At 34.5% G+C, this 15,128-nt stretch overlaps 1 protein-coding gene and 1 non-coding gene across 3 annotated transcripts in view; one reads left to right on the forward strand and one right to left on the reverse strand.

Annotated features, from left to right (window-relative positions):
* Positions 1–15,128, forward strand: part of NUP107 (nucleoporin 107) — a 37,420-nt gene that overhangs the window by 10,373 nt on the left and 11,919 nt on the right. For both annotated transcript variants that reach the window (XM_010970492.3, XM_074375100.1), the window contains exons 7-17: positions 884–1,011; positions 1,706–1,754; positions 3,939–4,010; positions 4,418–4,506; positions 6,501–6,579; positions 8,011–8,124; positions 10,562–10,652; positions 10,798–10,874; positions 12,769–12,828; positions 13,471–13,616; positions 13,735–13,783. In XM_010970492.3, coding sequence (XP_010968794.2) covers positions 884–1,011; positions 1,706–1,754; positions 3,939–4,010; positions 4,418–4,506; positions 6,501–6,579; positions 8,011–8,124; positions 10,562–10,652; positions 10,798–10,874; positions 12,769–12,828; positions 13,471–13,616; positions 13,735–13,783 — 954 coding nt within the window. The remainder of the gene's footprint in view (positions 1–883; positions 1,012–1,705; positions 1,755–3,938; positions 4,011–4,417; positions 4,507–6,500; positions 6,580–8,010; positions 8,125–10,561; positions 10,653–10,797; positions 10,875–12,768; positions 12,829–13,470; positions 13,617–13,734; positions 13,784–15,128) is intronic.
* LOC123612985 (U6 spliceosomal RNA) lies at positions 4,667–4,773 on the reverse strand. The gene has a single exon (XR_006720312.2). It is a non-coding gene; the product is annotated as a U6 spliceosomal RNA (small nuclear RNA).

Consider the following 15,128-nt stretch of genomic DNA (forward strand, 5'->3'; position numbering starts at 1 on the left):
AATAAGGAGATGCCACTAAAAACCTATTAGAATGACCACAATTTAAAACTCTAACAAAACCAAATGTTGGCAAGGGTATAGAGCAGAAATTCTCATTCATTGCTGGTGGGAATGCAAAATGGTACAGCCACACTGGAAGACAGTTTCTCAGTTTCTTACAAAACTAAACATACTCTTACCATATAAACCAACATTCATACTCTGTGATATTTACCTAAAAGAGTTAAAAATTTAGGTCTACACAAAAGCCTGCACGTAGATGTTTATGGCAGCTTTATTCATAATAGCCTAAATTTGGAAGCAACTCAGATGCCCTTTAGTAAGTGAATGGATTAGATTTTCATGAAACATCCAAAAATGATAAGAACTACTGTTCTAGAACAAGGAGGGATTTTGGTTAAGTTTTGGTTAGAAATGACAATACTTTGGTACCAGTCTTCAGAAAATCTTTTTCTTGATTTTTCATATGGTATGAATTTTCAGATGTAATTTGAAGGTATCTTATTTTTAACTTTCAGTGCTGTTCTGTTGATTCGTGTTATGATTTTGTCAGATACAAGTTAGATTCATCTTATGTTCTGGGTTGATCTACAGGGAGAAAAAAATGTACTCAGGGCTGTTATTGTTGAATCTGAAATCTAGTGTATGTTAAACTTTACATATATATTCACATAAACACACCTTACTTCAAATTAAGGCCGTTTCTAGTGGAAGTATATTATGTTCAATTAAAAAAGAAAATATCCAGCAGGAAAATTTATAATATAAATGTATACATATATAAAATGTATATATGAATAGTTTTAGCACTGTGTACTTGAAGAATACAAAATTGTGACTCAAAATTATAGAAAACCTCTTTACGTTTGTGTTTTTAATTCAGGTAAATATACTGAGTAAAATAGTGAGCCGAGCAACACCTGGACTTCAAAAATTTTCAAAAACAGCTAGTATGCTTTGGCTTCTTCAACAGGAGATGGTCACATGGAGGCTGCTGGCTTCTTTGTATAGGTAATGTTGTACAGGACTTGTAAGAGAAATAAACATAAGGTAACAAACCAATTGGCGTATTAATTTAGAAGTTAGAGTAAGATGTGTTTGGAAATAGTTCTGCTATTCTGAGATGCTTGTCATTTCTAATGCCTTAGTTGCCAGACGTGAGTTAGGAGGAAAGAGGGGAATCTAAAAACTGGTAGCTACTAAAAACTGGATATGTATAAAGAGTTAAGGAAAGTGCTAAAAATACTGGAATAATCAGTGAATAGATGAAGAGAAAGAACTGATGGATACACTTTATATAATGTATATAAGAGAAGATAACCAAATTTTTCTTCTCTCAGGTGCTCAGTGGTTTTTGGTTTTGGCTCTCATTCTGTTGCTTTCTCATCCTAATGAGGAAAAATCTTGAGAGAAAATCACATTCTTTCATTTTTGCCATGTGAAAACATTAAAAAGTTAGGGGTGTGCATTAGCAGGTAGCCATTAAAGACTTTGCAATGTGTGTTTTAGTAAATATCAATTTTGTTCAGATGTCAGTATTAGATTTAGAAGGCATTTACTATTTGTTTTTAAGCATGTTGGGCTAAGTTAATAGGAAGCTCATTTGTTTACACTGGATGGAATGCAGATTTGTGCATGTATCTAGCTTAAAAGGTGATTTCATATTTCATGTGAAATAAGGCTTCTTTTTGTTACTTTCCCCCAGAGACAGAATACAGTCTGCATTAGAAGATGAAAATATGTTTGCAATTACTGTAAGTTTTATTTTAATTTTTTTCCTTTATGAATGCTTAAAATTTTAAATGTTTTTAGTAGTAGAATTTGATTTTTTACCCCATCTGAGTCTCTTCATTTTTAAAATTTTACAAGTGAAGGTGCAGTAAACGTATAATAATCAAATATTTATTTATACTGTAGACTATAAGGTAAAAGTCCTCTTCTGTCCCTCTTACCTTTCATTCTAACAATTTGGCATGTATCCTATAAGATATTTTTCTGTGCATCTCTATACATGTATATACACCACAAGTTTTGTTTTGTTTTAATGATCAGGTTGAGAATGTCACTGTAGTTAAACCTTGAAAAGATCAACCGAGGTGCTCTAGAGATCCCTTTCTTCAAACAAAGGGTCCCCTAAGGCAATGACGGATTTGCCTAACGTTCCTCTCAGTCAGACATTAGGCTTCTGGGAAATTTGAGGGCGATGTCCTTCAGGCCATTGAGCAGAAGTCTTTTTAAATGCAACCTGGGTGAAGTGTTGCAGGATTCAGTGACTTGGCTCCTTGTAAAGGTATGAGTCAAGATGTTAAATTGTGCAGACTTCTTTGCTCTGGAATGCATTTTGTCTTCTAGAGACTTCAAACAGAGAGAAGATAGATCCTGAAGAGAATGAGTCTCCTGGCTCTGCCTCATTCAATAAGTGGTCTTTCCATAATTTTCTTTTCCTCCCAGCAGACCCAGGGGAACTCAGCCACTTTGTTATCCTTCAAAACCCAGCACTTTATACAGTTGACCCTTGAACAACATGGGTTTGAACTGCATGGGTCCTCTTATATGGAAATTTTTTTTTCACTAAATATATGGTACAGGACTACACGATCTGCAATTGGTTGAATCCTCAGTTGGTTGAATCCTCAGATGCGGAACCTTGGATTCAGAGGAACTGGTGATACCAAGAGCAGGCTGTATAGTTATATGTGGATTTTCAAGTGCAAGGAGGGTCGGTGCCCTAACCCTTGCATTGTTCAAGGGTTGGCTGTATTTCATTTCTTCTTTTAAAGGAAGATAATGTTCAAGCACCGTGACTCCACTCTGTCAAAAGTCAAACCTACTTTTGTCTTTGAGTGGATGGCACCATAGCCAGCTTTCCAAGGAACCTGAACATTCTCTAAGCCAGTACTTCTCAAACTTTACTGTGCATGTGAGTTACCTGGGGATCTTGTTAAAATGCAGATTCTGACTCAGTAGGCCTGGAGTGGGGCCTAAGATTCTGCATTTTTAACAAACTCTTAGGTGCTACTGATACTGTTGGTCTGTCTACTACACTTCGAGTAGCGAGGGTCTAGACCTCGGTCTCTGCCTCATCTCAAAATTTAGTCCGTCATCAAATCTTGTTGATTCTGTCTCTTCTGTTTCAACTCTGATCTCTCATCTCTGTTCCTGTTGCCACCATTTAAGTCAAAGCCTTCCTCATTTTTTGCAGGAATTATGGCATTAGTTTTCATCTAGTCTCCCTGGCTCTGTACACACACATAGTTTTGGGGGGTTTTTTTGTTTGTTTTTCTTTTTCACCGTATAGTGTGATTTCATGTATACATTATACTGAGAGTTTTTATTATTCATAAGTATTTCTTAGTTTTTTTCATGTCAATTCATATAAGTTTACCTTATTTTTTCATAGTATGCTGAAATATAAATGTACCATAATATTTTTCAGATGTTCTGCTGGACATACTTAACTTGTTTTCACTATTTTTGCTGTAGCAGTAATAATTCAGTGAACATTCTTCTTCATACTCGCCTACATATTCGAGTATTTCCTACATTTCTAAAAGTGAAATTGTTGGGGCAGTTTCACAGAGATTGTCATGTTGCCCTACTAATGAAATGTACCAGTTTACACTCTTAGTGTGTGAAAATGCTTACTCTGCTTTGTGTTTTATTTTTCCCTAAAACAACATCTCTGGGGAAATAGAACTTAAAAATTTCAAGTGTAGCCAAGAATTAAAATATCAAGTAAGAGCAGCTGTAAATTGATCTAGCAGTTTGTATTTTCTTTATAAAAATTTTTCAAAGGTGAATATTCAGATTTACTTTGTTAAAAAGATTATGGGGAATTAAATATACTTATTTCGGATTCTTTTTTACCTTTCTGTCAAAATAATGTTCTTTGAACATCTTTTCTTTCTTTCCTTCAAAAAAATTTTTTTTTTAAATAGGCTCTTAATGCCAGTGAAAAAGCAGTTGTGGAATCATTATTTCAGAGAGATTCACTTGTCCGACAAAGTCAGGTATGAGTAGAATTTTTACATTTTTTTCACAAACTTATGGAGAAAAGGCAAATGATGTAAAAGAAATGAAGTTTTTTGAGTTTAAAACTTTTTTCTTAATTTTTGTCTTTTTGATCTTCTAATTCATAATTAAAAGTAATTAAGAACCTTATTCTTTGGTTTTCAAATAATAGCCCTAGGATTTCCAGTAATAACCTGCTAAAAGCTGTATTATTCCTATAAAAATTTTCATTCTCTTTTTGTAATACTTATATATCTTTTAAAAGTAAAAATAGGGATAGGAAAAATTGTTACTTGGCATTTTTGAATTAGAAACTTTTTTTAAAATTAATTGTAGGAATACTACTACTTCAAATAAAATACTTACAGATTTTACAGTTAATAATCTCCCCTCCCCCCTTTCCTAGCTGGTGGTAGATTGGTTAGAGAGCATTGCCAAAGACGAGATTGGAGATTTTTCTGATAATATTGAGTTTTATGCAAAATCAGTATATTGGTAAGTCACTTAACTTTTATTCTTTTTTTTTTTTGAACTGCCAACTATTTTATTATAACGGCAAAACCAAATTGTGCATATTAAACTCTATTATGCATGTGTTACTGATATCTGGGGAAATGGTTGAAACATGCCTCATTTTTTTGGATGGCTTCTCTTTAAAAATATGGGACGCTTCACGAATTTGCATGTCATCCTTGCACAGGGGCCATGCTAATCTGCTCTGTATCATTCCAATTTTAGTATATGTGCTGCCGAAGCGAGCGCACGAAACTTTTATTCTTGAAGTCACTTAATGTTGGTTTTGTTGATTCATCTCTCAGCAAATACTTGTTCACTTCTTACTGAACTCAGACTGTGAGCAAAATGGATAAAAACCCTGCTTTTATGGGATTTATAATTGTATAGGAGAATTAGACAGCAAATAAATATATATATCCCATTCAGCCTGAAGAGCTTTGAAAGAAAAAAAGAATCGGAGCTGATGGATAGAAGATGGTAACGGGTACTACTTTAAGTAGAAAAGGTGACCAGGGAAGGCCTGTCTAAGGAAGTAACAGGTAGTAAGAATGAGAGGCTTTTAAGAAATAAAGGAGGCAAGTCATGCAAAAATCTGAGGGACAAGCATTCTGGGCAAGAATAGAAGCTGCGAAGACTGTAAGAAGGTAAAACATTTGCAGAGGGAGGCCTGAGCAAAGAAGAGAGTGATAGGAAGTGAGGCTGAAGAGAGCCAGCTGATACAGGACTTCTGCAGGCAGCCAAGGTAAGGGTTTGGGACTTTATTCTAAATGTGACGGGAGACCTCAAGAATAAAAGAATGACATGGTCTGATTTGTGTTTTCAAAGAATCACTTTGCTCTGTTTTCTTAATAACCATGATTGGATCATCAAGAAGACACTTCTACCATGTTTCTAGCTATTTGTGATTTTTTTGTTTTAATTTCTTTTCCCTGCATCCTTCAATACTTCTAAATTGTTATAGGACCTTGAAACCAGAAAGCACCCCTAGGATAAGGGACAATTTATTTCAAGACTTTAAAAAGTTCACATTGCCTTTAAATTCAGTAACATTACTTATGTACAAAGTCTACAAGTCAATTTTTTTTCTCTGCATGAGTAGGAAATTAGTGCTACCAAATGTTTGTTAAAAATTAAATCTTGAGTAGTTGTGATTTTTCTGAGAGAGAGAAATTTTCATTTTCAGGAAAAAAAGTGTTTTAAAGTTAAAATGTCCTGTTAATGTTTTTTGCAAGGTTTTTATCGGTTAGTCTCTCTCTCTCTCTCTTTATTTTAACCAGTCAATGGAAGAGAATAGAGAACCCAAAAACAGAGCCACACTTATATGGTCATTTGATTTTCAACAAGGCATTAAAGCAATCCAGTGGGGAAAGGAATGTCTTTTCAACAAACCATACAGAAAACCTGCATATTCCTGTGAACAAAGATAAACCTCAGCATCTCTTCCACACCATACCCAACAGTTAATTCAAGATGGATCATAGTCCCAAATGTAAAAGCTAGAACCATAAAGTTTTCAGAAGAAAATGTAAGAGGACATCTTTGTGGCTTGTAGCACAGGCGATTATTTCTTAGGTCACAGAGAGCAATAATCAGGGGAAAGAAATTTAAAACTTACCAAAATTTAAAACTTCTCATTAAAATAAGTCATTGAAAAAATGAATTGATAGCAAGCCTCAGACTGGAAGAAACATAGAATCTGCAGTTCGTAAAGAACCACCACTCAGTAACAAAAAGGTAACCCAATATAAAGAACAAAGATTTGAACAGACAGATGAATGGCCGATAAGCATGTAGAAGTGTTCAACATCATTAGTCATCTGAGCTAAAATGCCCTTTTATACTTAGCATTTTACATGTTTTTTTTTTTTCCTAAGTTTGTACTCTCTTTTTCTTACTTTAACTTGATTTGATTTTTTAAATATGCCTGTTAAAATTACTCCTTTCAAAAAAGTTGTACTTACATTTTCTTTCAGGGAAAATACTCTGCATACCTTGAAACAGCGGCAGCTATCCTCTTATATGGGAAGTGTCCGTCCTCTTGTCACTGAATTGGTAAGTGTTCTTTGAAATGAAAGTTGCCTTCAAAGTTGTGATTTTTTCCCCTAAAGGCTGAGAATTTTTCTTTTGCTTCCTTGTCTCAAAAGATTGCATATGCTATTTAACTCTAAAAAGTACTAAGTTGTGTTTGAATTTGATGGCATATATTTGAACCCATCTGTGGCCACTGGATTATAAGTTATAAAAGAAGATACAGAAAGTATTCCTGATTTGCCAGAATTAAAACAAATTAATTTTGACCTTACAGCAAGATTTGACTCTTCAACTATAAGGTGGTAACCTGTGGAAGCTCTTTTATATAGAAAGCAGGGGTAAAAATAAAGCTTTGTGAATTAGCTTGAGGTTAGAATGGTCATTTTAGGGTATGAGTAATAGAGTAACAGTAGATTTGGAAAGAATAGGAGCCTATTGTAGAAATGAAGGGACAGAGCTTTGTGATAGATGGAGGCATGTGAATTTAATGTTTATAGTGAGTAGTGGGAGAAGTAAGTAACAACTGAAAAAATAGATAAAATTCCATTTGGTAACCAAGTGGGTTATGATGAAAATTGTTTGGAAACTACTGGAAGAGCTTGTAATAAATTGTAGCAAAATTATCCTGTAGCAAGCAACTAAAAATCATTTACTCTTAATATGTGGAAAGTGGTGATTTCCTTTTGCCAGAAAGAGACCATGTTCCAAAACTGAATGATTGTATCTGTCTGCAAGATATTTGTGAAAGTAGCCAACTGACCTATTATGCATTCCATTTTCAGAATCGATATTCATATTACCATATAGTCAGTAACATTTGGAAAAAGAGTCACTTCCTTTCTTAAAATCACATTAAAATGTCTGAAATTCATCTTGTTGATCGTGTGTGCTCTTTGCTGTAAAAGTGAGGACAGTATGTTATCCCAAATGTTTAAAAACACATTTCTTTCTATTCATGAAAGGTAGGTGGTAGGAATAACTTTTAAGGGGTGGAGGTATTTATTAGAAATCTGTTTTTAAAAAATTTTATTAGGCATTGGTGTGTTTCATATAACATTAATCCCATACTGGGCTCTCTTCTCATAGGTTCTCAGAAAGAGCTGGCTGAGCACCTTCACAGAATACATTGTGATTCCTGCAGTTTCTCCTCTGTACTCATTCTCCATCTAGGCCAAATTCTCTTTAGGATTCACTTAGCAATGTAGTTTCTACAACAGGGTAAAGCTCAAGTCATCTTGAATTATGAGTAGCATTTCTAGAGCTGCGGGGCTGGCCTAGTGGTGCTTCCATCTTGGAACACCTGTGACACTTTCATTCCCTTTGTTACTTAGCTAAATTAAATGACTTCATTTCAGTAAGTAAACTCAGGAGAGATTTATCATCTCTTGATGATTAAATTGTATGTGCGTATAAGGATTTATAGTTGATGATTTTGTTTGTTTATTTTTGTAGGACCCTGATGCTCCCATAAGACAGAAAATGCCCCTTGATGATCTGGATAGAGAAGATGAAGTCAGATTACTCAAATATCTTTTCACTCTAATTCGTGCTGGAATGACAGAAGAGGTAAATGATGTATATGCCCTGCTTTTCCAATTTCAAAAAGTCATAGACTGTCAGGTGGAAGGGATCTTTGTGACTACCTTGTATGCCTCCTCAGTGCAGTAATCTCTTTCACAGAATTTCTGGATCTAATGCCTGTTTAAACTTTTCCAGCAAGAAAGAGCACGTTGCTTCAGGAAGCAATGCACTTAAGTTTTGCACAACTCGGATAGAAAATTCTTTATAAGAAGGCAAATTTTGCCTTCCCATATTGTAGTGCATACCCTAGGCATAGCCCCATTATTTTCAGTTTGGATTTTTAAGAGTAGAGAGTAAGCCTGACCCTGGTTGCTCTTACAGGTGACACTATTCAGCCTTTGAAGACTATGATACCCTCAAACTTCCTTTTAACTTCACCTCTTTAAAATGTATCTTCCTTTGTGATAGTTAAGATCTTGTACATAAAATGTTAAATATCTAATTAGATAGCTTACTGGATGGCTTTGTGGACTCCAGATGAGGCAGTCTGATGCATTGGAGATTCAAGCTTCAGATATTCTGTTGTACCTGTTTGTACTCTTGGTGATGTTCCTTAGATAGAAATATACTAGTTCAAAGTGTTGTTTGTTACAAACCACTAGTATATGTTAAGTAATATAGTAGTAAGTCTTGGATTATTAAACATCATTCTTATTTTTTAATTAAGGAAAAATATACACATACTCATGTATTCAGAAAATATTTAAGTCCCAGCCACTCATTAAGTCCCAGGTGATGAGCAAGGAATCACAGTGGCAAAGAAGGATATATTTTTAAAAATAGAAAACAAAAATACAGTCACATTACTGAAAGGCTTGAAAAACAAAAACTCTCGAGGTCCCACTACCTTTACATTATTGCATACAGTGGAGTTGTTTAAATTTATTTACAACCCTTTTTATTTTGTACCTCTTTTAACATAATCATAATCATAGTATACATTCAGGTTTTTTTTTTAACATCTTTATTGAACTGTAATCCAAATACCATATAATTCACCCATTTAAAGTGAATAATTCACTTTCTTCAGCAAAAGAATTTTTAAAACTATAAAATGAATAATTCAGTAGTTTTTGGAATATTACATTATTAATTTTTTATTGTGATAAAAGATACATAACAAAATTTGTCATTTTAACCATTTTCAAGTGTAAATTTCAGAGGCATTAATTACATTCAAGTGTTGTGCAATCATCACCACTGTCTGTTTCTAAAACTTTTTCATCACCCCAAGTAGAAGCTCTCACCCTTATGCAGTAACTCCCCGTTTCCCCCTTCCCTGAGCATTTGGCAAGCTCTAAGCTACTTTCTGTGTCTGTGAATTTGCCTATGTTATGTAAGTGGAATCATACAATGTTTGTTCTTTTGTGTCTGGCTAATTTCACTTAGGAATATGTTTTCAAGGTTCTGCATGCAGATTTTTGTTCTGCCTTTTTTAGACAGCATATCAAATACTTTAAAAATATTTTTCCATGTTGCTACATAGCTTTCACAGTTTTTAAAAGCCATAAGCCCAGAATGATGTTTGGGGTATGATACTTTTTAACTGGTTGTATTAATCAGATTCTGTAAATTCAAATGACAGAAACTCAACTCAGATTACTGACAAGTAGGGGATTGATTGACTCATGGAACAGAGAAGTGTAGAGAGTTATATCTGGTTGTTAACAGGATCCAGGGACTCAGAATATGTCTTTAGGACACAGTCTTCCAGGCTTTTGGCTCTGCCCCCTCTCTGTGGCTTCATTCTCAAGGAGCCACATGTGCCAGTGATGGCCACAAGCAGCTCCAGGAGGTTACATCCTCCTACAATCTTACAGTCCCAGCCAGTATCTCCAGCAAGAGTCCTGGGAGTTATTCTTGTTAGATCACATGCAACCTTGAAGTCCAGAAATGGAATCATATGACCTACTCAAACCATATCAACTAAATGAGGAAGAGATGGTTCCTAAAGAGATGATGGACCAATAAACATGTATCTATCTCACTAGTATATCAAGCTCATCTGGTCGTTTAACATAAATGTTGTCAGTGAGCTGAATGAGCAATAGCACCCTGTCATTATAGAGACAAATGAGAAGTGTTTGTAATACTTTTACATAAGTCTGTGGTCATCAACCCTTTTAGCCCATTTGTGCCCAGCAGAATTAAATGCTTGCTGGCACCATGGGCACCTAGTGGTAAACCCAGAATCAAAGAGCAAAGGGATTATTAGGGAAAGAAAGAAAGGCAGAGACCACAGAAAGACATGCATATGGGTGAAGTGAAATGCCATTGCTAATTGTCTACACCATCCTCTGTACCATCTGTGCCATAAGATACCTAATCCTATTATAAATTGCTTATGCTTTCCCATAAGACACAGGTACTTTTTCAGTACTGCATTGGTTATATGACTGTCTGCTCTTTTTTGTTTCTAAAGGCACAACGACTCTGCAAACGTTGTGGTCAGGCATGGAGAGCTGCAACTCTTGAAGGCTGGAAACTCTATCATGACCCCAATGTTAATGGAGGTATTTTAATTTTTATTCTGAGAGTCGGGGGTATATTTAGCTTTAACTGGGAACTTTGTGAAGTATAGCTTTTGTTTTTAGAAGTTATTGAAATAAAGGGATCTCATTCTAAACTATAAATTTTATTTCTTTTACTGTTTTATAGGAACAGAATTAGAACCTGTTGAAGGGAATCCATATAGATGCATTTGGAAAATAAGTTGCTGGAGAATGGCAGAAGATGTAAGATATACTACAAGATATACTGATACTCATTTCTATTCTTAATTTACTGAAGGCCTGCTGAAGATGCTCTGAAACGTTGAGAGTACTTTAAGACTAAACTTCCTGTTTTCGAAGAACTTCTGATCTAATTGAAGATTAGGGCAGGCTTAACTACTAATCAGAATTATTCAGAGACTAAAGTGTTCAGAATTAAAAACTGAAATAAGGCCAAAAAAAAAAAAAGAATATAAAAAGGATACCAAATGAATTCACAGAATAAGCATTGGGCTGGTTTCCCAAGAGAGAGAAGTGAATCGAACTCTTAAAAATCAGTAGGATTTGAGTTGTTGGGCATGAAAAGCAGAGAAAGGAATTCTAGGCAGGATGCCTAGGTTGGGAAAACTCAAGGGAAAGTAGATCTGCCAGGTTGGAGCAGAATGCTCACAAAAGGAAATAGAATTAGTTCTGTTATGACACGACCTCTGCATTCCTAAAAATCACTACAGCATGAAAAATTGTGCAGAAAACCCATAGGGCTTTTAGGGAAAATGGAGTTAAGAGCACAATATTCAAAAATTATCAATGATATGGAAAAAGATAAAAACTTAATAAAAAGGTAGCACAGTTTCACACTGTTAAACAGCTAGGAAATACGTAAATGCTGCAGTAAATACAGCACTTTACCTTGAAAAAGAACTAAGGTGTATTTGTGGGATTGACTGTCAGAGGGTTGCAGCTTGTGAGTTATTTAGAAATGATAGGAGAAGCAAACAAAATTGTAACACTTGCTGTGGGTGGATTTACCTGATTGGCACACCTGGAGAGCTCAAGTAGTGGGTAGATGTTTGAAGTGTGTCAGTTTTTGTGTTTCTAGGTTGCTTGGTGCAGCTAGGTGTAGTTTTCTGCATTCAACTAGTGTTTCTTGGGGACCAAATTGTGCATAAGCAAGTGGAAAGTTTGTATTATGTTAAAATTGTTTCTTGATAGATCAATTGTATTGGAACAAATTCACATTTTCAAAATAAGCATTGTAGCAGAACTGACTGTAACAGGAAATATGACTGAAAAAGGTAAATTAAGAGTGGTCTTCAAGTGCTCCTATAAGGAATGGGAACTTTATACCACAGATAGTGGTGAACCAGCAAATCTCCTGGGCACATGACAACAGTGCTTTAAGAAGATTAACCTGACAGTGGAAAATAGTCTTAAAATTGAATGGACTAAAGGCTGAGAAACTAGTTAGGAGCCTGTCAGAATTATTCAGACACTAAGTAATAAGGGCCTGTCCTAGCTTAATATTGAGGGTAGAAAAGGGAACAAATTGGTCAACACCAGTGTTTGAAAACAGAAGGCGGAGGAGGACTGTTACATAGTGAGAATTTCTGAAGTCACTTGTTTAGATGATGAGAAAACTGGAAATGCCATTACTAGAATCCAGGAGTAAAATGGGATAATTTGATGAATATAATTAATTCTGCTTAGGAATTTGATGTAAACTGAAGCATGACAGGCATGACAGGTTCCAAGTGCCCTTGATGTTGTTCTTAAGAGTCAGTATCAGGTAGTATTAGGTATTTAGAAACTTTGTAGAGGAAAACACCTTCACAGATTCTATCTGGAATAAAATTTGACTGTAATAAATAATCAAAGCGTACATTAGAGTTGGATCTGCTTTTGCCCTATATTTGAAATTTAAATGTTTGACTTTTCCTGAAGGGTTCAGCATTGACTGTATCAAACTAAGAGGTCCTTCCTTCTTATTACCCGACTAGATCTTTTACTAAAGTTTAGAAACTGTCAGGTGAATAAATAAGTTCAGTTTAGAAGATACTGCAAAATTCTAGATTGTGAAAAAAGTTAACATACTATGAAAAACAATAGTTCAATTTTATTTATATTCATTGTATTTCAGGAGCTTTTTAATAGATATGAGAGAGCAATTTATGCAGCTCTAAGTGGGAATCTCAAGCAGGTATGCAATCTATTTTTTTTTTCCTATGAAATGAAATCAGGTATATAAAATATTCTAATACAGTAACCATATATAATTGTATCAGCTTAAGTTACTTTCTAAGAATAGCAATGATAGAGATAATCATGAAATAGTGACTTGAGCTGCTTAATTTGATGTATCTCATATACCAAATGATGTTTTAATACACAGAATCAGACTTCAGTTTCTAAGAATTGTAAATTTAACTGCAATACACATTTATTGATGACTTATGGTACCCATAGCTTTATCCAGGAGTGTATTGCAAAGTCACAGTGACTGGATTGTTGTACATACGTGTGTGCTTCTTACAACTCCTCCCACTCCTACATTTTTTAGGTGTTGTGAGGGATGTTATAATTAGTTGAAGCAGCATCTTAAGTCAGCATGAAAAATTTATGCTGTTTTGAACTCATGATGGAAAAAAATCTTAATAGTTTAAAGTTCTTTGAAGATGTGGTTTGGAGGGTGGAGTGGGGAGGTTATTTGGTGTGATACTTTACAATCTGTAGTGTTTTATGTCATTATAGTGACTTTGTAGTCCATATCAAAGGGTGCAACTGCTTTTCTTTTTATTTTGGTGACTGTGTCTCCATGTTTCTGTTTTGCAATGGTGGGAAGCTGCTTCCTGTCTGTGACACCTGGGAAGACACAGTGTGGGCTTACTTTCGGGTGATGGTGGACAGTCTGGTAGAACAGGAGATCCGGACATCAGTAATGACTCTGGATGAAACTGAAGAACTCCCTAGAGAATATTTGGAATCAAAGTGAGTTCATTGGTTTGTTTTCCATTATGAGGATTTGTAGTGTGCTCTGTGAAGCTTCATTTTGTATCACTTTTTCATATTATTAATGTTATTTTATCCCTTGTTCTTTCTTTCAAAGTTGGACCTTAGAAAAGGTTTTTGAAGAACTTCAAGCTACTGATAAAAAGGTAAATATTAATATTTTAGGATAACTGGAATAGGAAACAAAATGTTACATTGTTGTGCACTGTAGCTGAAAGGCAATAAAGTATGTGAAATCTTGTTATAGTCTCTCTTTCTTTCTTCACCTCTTAATCCAAATGAGAGATATTCTTTAAAAGGAAAACACTAAATTGCATATTTAAATGATACATCATTTCTGTTTCTTTGGTTTAGGATTGGTTTCGTCTAAATATAATGTATTCACACAAGCTAATTTATACCTTTCCTTTTGAAAAATTAAAATATATAGTGGGAAATTAATAAGACTTTCTTTTTCTAGATCTCAAAATAATTTAACTTTTTAAACTAATGTTCTATGAAAATTTTGTAAATAACCAAAGTATATACTTTTAACAAAACAATTGAAAGATGTATAAGTAAGGACTTTATAGTAACTTCCTTCCAAACCCGTTATGGTTATTCTCATTCACTGAGATGATAAAACATTGATATATATGTTCCTTCAATATCCTTCTCCATATTCTTACAAATATTTGTAAATAATGTAGATATTCCAGGATAGGGTTTTGATTTTTTTTGATGTTTTTTGCAGCATTCTGCCTACATTACAACCCCACGTCCCCATTTAATGATACTCTTTTCAAGTTGGTGTATATAGATTTAACTTAATCTAACTTATTCTTTTTTTTTTTTTAATTAAAAAATTTTTTTTTAACTTTTTTCGGGGGGTGGTAATTAGGTTTCTTTCTTTATTTATTTTTGGAGGAGGTACTGGGGATTGAACTCAGGACCCTGTGCACACTAAGCATATGCTCCACCACTTGAGCTACATCCTCCCCTGGCAACTTACTCTTTTTAATAGGTATATAATGTTCTATAGAGTGATGTATCCTTATTTTTAGTCTTTCCTCTTTTGGTGGTATTTAGGTTGTTTCTAGCACTGCAGTGAACATTCTTGTTTATTTATTCTTGTTTATGCTTATCTACTAGTCCTGTTTCTTTAGGATAAGTTTCCTGAAAGCAGGGTTGCTGAGTTCAAGGTTATATGTATATTTAAGTTAATTCCCTGTTGTAGTAGTTAATTCATACTCCTACATGTGATTTATTAATGTGGGCATTTCCCTGCATTCTCACCAGTCCCTAAAGTCACACTTTTAATTTTTGCCAGTCCATCAGATTAGGTGGGAAATAGGAGCTCACTGTTCTTACGTTTCCTTGTCTATTTATAAGGCTGAGCAAGTTTTCTTATGTTTATTGACCATTTGAATTTCCTCTTTCGATCTTTCATCTATTTTTCTGTTGGATTTTATCTTTTCCTTATTATATAATAGCTCTTTGTATAGTAAAGAA

This window comes from Camelus bactrianus, chromosome 12 (genome assembly GCF_048773025.1).
Source record: "Camelus bactrianus isolate YW-2024 breed Bactrian camel chromosome 12, ASM4877302v1, whole genome shotgun sequence".
NCBI classification, from domain to species: domain Eukaryota; kingdom Metazoa; phylum Chordata; class Mammalia; order Artiodactyla; family Camelidae; genus Camelus; species Camelus bactrianus.